The sequence below is a fragment of the Schistocerca piceifrons genome, chromosome 3, assembly GCF_021461385.2.
Source record: "Schistocerca piceifrons isolate TAMUIC-IGC-003096 chromosome 3, iqSchPice1.1, whole genome shotgun sequence".
NCBI lineage: Eukaryota > Metazoa > Arthropoda > Insecta > Orthoptera > Acrididae > Schistocerca > Schistocerca piceifrons.
This window is the reverse complement of record NC_060140.1, coordinates 915555554-915558423: the sequence shown is the minus strand read 5'-3', so window position 1 is coordinate 915558423 and position 2870 is coordinate 915555554. Positions and strand designations below refer to the sequence as shown.

At 44.8% G+C, this 2870-nt stretch overlaps 1 protein-coding gene across 1 annotated transcript; it reads right to left on the bottom strand.

Moving 5' to 3' along the window:
- Positions 1–396: 396 nt before the first annotated feature.
- Positions 397–1045, bottom strand: LOC124789939 (cuticle protein 16.5-like). The gene is made up of 2 exons (XM_047257468.1): positions 970–1045; positions 397–854 (listed from the first exon to the last, which is right to left on the bottom strand). Exons 1-2 carry the CDS (start codon positions 979–981, stop codon positions 450–452), a joined length of 417 nt encoding a protein of 138 aa, XP_047113424.1. The 5' UTR covers positions 982–1045; the 3' UTR covers positions 397–449.
- Between the last annotated feature and the right edge of the window lie 1825 nt (positions 1046–2870).

The window sequence follows — 2870 nt, the reverse complement described above, 5'->3', positions numbered from 1 at the left end:
TTAAGTTGTATATTTTATTTTTAGTACTTCATTGAGTGATGCAAATCCTACAGCATCATCAGTTTTAAATTGTTTACGTTCTTTCATCATTGTTCTAACTTAGTTGAATTTCATCTCATAACCTCTTTTCAAGACACAGTCCATAACAGTTAACTAATATTCCCTGTCTTTTTCCGTCTCTAACATATTGGCAAAGCTACTAGCCAAACCAATAGGATTTATTTTTTCTTTGTGAAATTAAGAATACTTCTTACTTTTCATTTCCCTGATTTCTCTACATACGGATTGGATACTATTGGTATATTGTAAACTTTGTCTCGTTCCCTTCTTGTCTACTGCTTTATAATATCAGATATTACGAAGCTGAGGGAAATAAACGCAACAATAAAACACTTTTTTTTTTAGGTTTTCTTTATTTTAGTGAAGGAGTAGAAGTACAGGAAGACATTTCAGCCCAGGAGAGCAGCCTTAGCGTGGAGGTGGGCGGCGGCGGCGAGAGCACCGGGGGCGGCATAGGCCAGAGGAGCGGGGGCGGCATACGCCACAGCAGGGGCGGCGTAAGCGCGGGCGGCGTAGGCGAGGGCGGCGCCGTTGATGACGGCGTCACGGGCCTGAGTCTGGGCGACGGCGGTCAGGTGGGCGGCCCTGGTGGCGGCGACGGCAGGGGTGTCCAGCAGGTAGCCGTCGGAGCGCACGGCGACGGGGGCGGGGCCGTAGGCGGCGTAGCCGGCGTGCACGGGGGCGGCCACCACCGCGGGGGCGGCGTATGCTGCGGGGGCGACGACTGCGGCGGGGGCGGCGCCCAGGTAGCCAGGGGTAGCCACTGCCACGGCCAGGACGGCGCTCAGAACGATCTGTAGGGCAAATACCAAATGATGATGATAGTTGTCAATTACAGTACACACAATGTACGTCTTCGCAGTACAGAAATAGTAATGACTGCAGATTAGTTACTGTGGCAGTACTTACCAGGGTGTTCATGGTTGTGAGGGTGGTTGCTGCTGCTGCTACTGCTGCTGCTGAAATGTGCCTTCTGTATGCGTGTCGCGCTATATATAGGGAGTCGGACTGCGACGCTTCATGACGTGTGAAAGTAGCGGGCCTCGGTCGCCCGTCCTTGCGTGGGGCCACACCTGGGCGTTGTCTCAGCGCGGATATCCTCCAAAAGTAATTTTCCTCCTGATACCGTTTCGTACATTGTTAGACGTCGTTTGATGGCTGATAATACGAAGTGCGGTCGCTGGGATGATGAAAGGTAGCTGAGAACATACGTTCCGTCGCTAGTGGAGTCGTAATAAATGTGAACTTGTAACGAATGTAATAGTATGGATGTCCTTACAGAAGAAACGGGAATTTGGCGGAAGCGATATAGGGAAACAACAGAAGAGGTAAATCAGCCAGTGGAACGGGAATTTCAAGCCGAATACGCGTTATATTATTAATCGCTAGAGACGCTCATTCTTAAGGCAATCGTTTTATTTAATTGACGCAGTTCCAATGTCGGGCACACATTATCTTTTAGGACTGCCATTCGTTTTATATACAGTGAACTTCAGTGGTCCTTTTTTACTGTAATTTTTGTAGGATAAGTATCCAGGAAGACCCTGAGATCCTCTGACAAAGCCTCGGAGTCTTTCAGGGACATTTTCTGATAAATTTGATGTAAGGGACCCACAGTTTCCGGTGGCTCGTTACAGAGTAACAATTTTTATCGATTTGTTTCCAAATTACATTTGTGTCTACAGAAATACATTCACAAGAGTGAAAAATTCTCTTTTATAACATCATCGAAACGTACAACACAAAACCGAGTAATGTAATAATCCTCAGACAGATATAAAGACGGTGTAACGTGATTACCGTTGCAGCGCGAACTGCTCAACATAGCACTGTAGTGCGTTTCTTTCACTGTAGTCAGCGAACCCATTTACGAGGCTCATGTAGACGAACTCATCCGTAAACCTATCCATTATTCTGTGTATCATTGTTACCTAACAAGTAACAGTGTTGGAAAAGCGAACACTAGACAGAACTGAGCAGTACTGACTGCCACATAGGGACCGAGAAAGGTGGCACCGTGACAGACACACTGGACCTGCATTTCGGAGGACTACGGTTCAAATGTGTCTGCAGTCATCCATATTTAGGTTCTCCATGATTTTCCCAGATTTCTTCAGGCAAAGTCGGGGATGGTTCCTTTTAAAGGTCACGACCCATTTCCCGGCCCGTCCTTAAGTTCACTTGCTACAGTTTTTTTGAATAAAATGACATTTAAAACAACTAAGTCGGACATCGGGAAATTATTTGATAATGAATTTAAAGATCTCTTTGTGTACGGCCACTCCCACGTCCCCGCTGCTTTCACACGTCAAATGTTGTCATTAGACTTTTATTCGAGAAATATATACGATACAACATGTTACTCGAATTGGCAGCCATGCTAGAAGAAATACTTTGGCATAGTTTATGTTATACCTTTATAATTTTGGTTTTCGAGCGTCGTTTTGCTTATAAACGTTTCGGTAGTTTCATTTTTTGATATTTTGTCATTCTCGGAAGTTATTATTCCCCCAAAAAGTATTTTGGTACACGTGTGAAGTTCTAGAGTTGCCAGGAATACATTATGGATTCAGTACGAGGCAATCACTGGTGGCAGTTGATTCCATGAGAGAGGCCAAAGCTGGTAAATTCATCCTTAAGGAAACAAAAAGAGGCCAACATAAAATGGAGAAACAAGGAATTGAAGAGACAAGATAAGAAATTTATAAACTGAGAAGATTACGCAGCTGGAATGTATTAAGAAAAACAGAGGCGCTCCGTAGATCAAATACAACTTTGCATTGAATATCGCGAGAATTAAATTTTTGGCA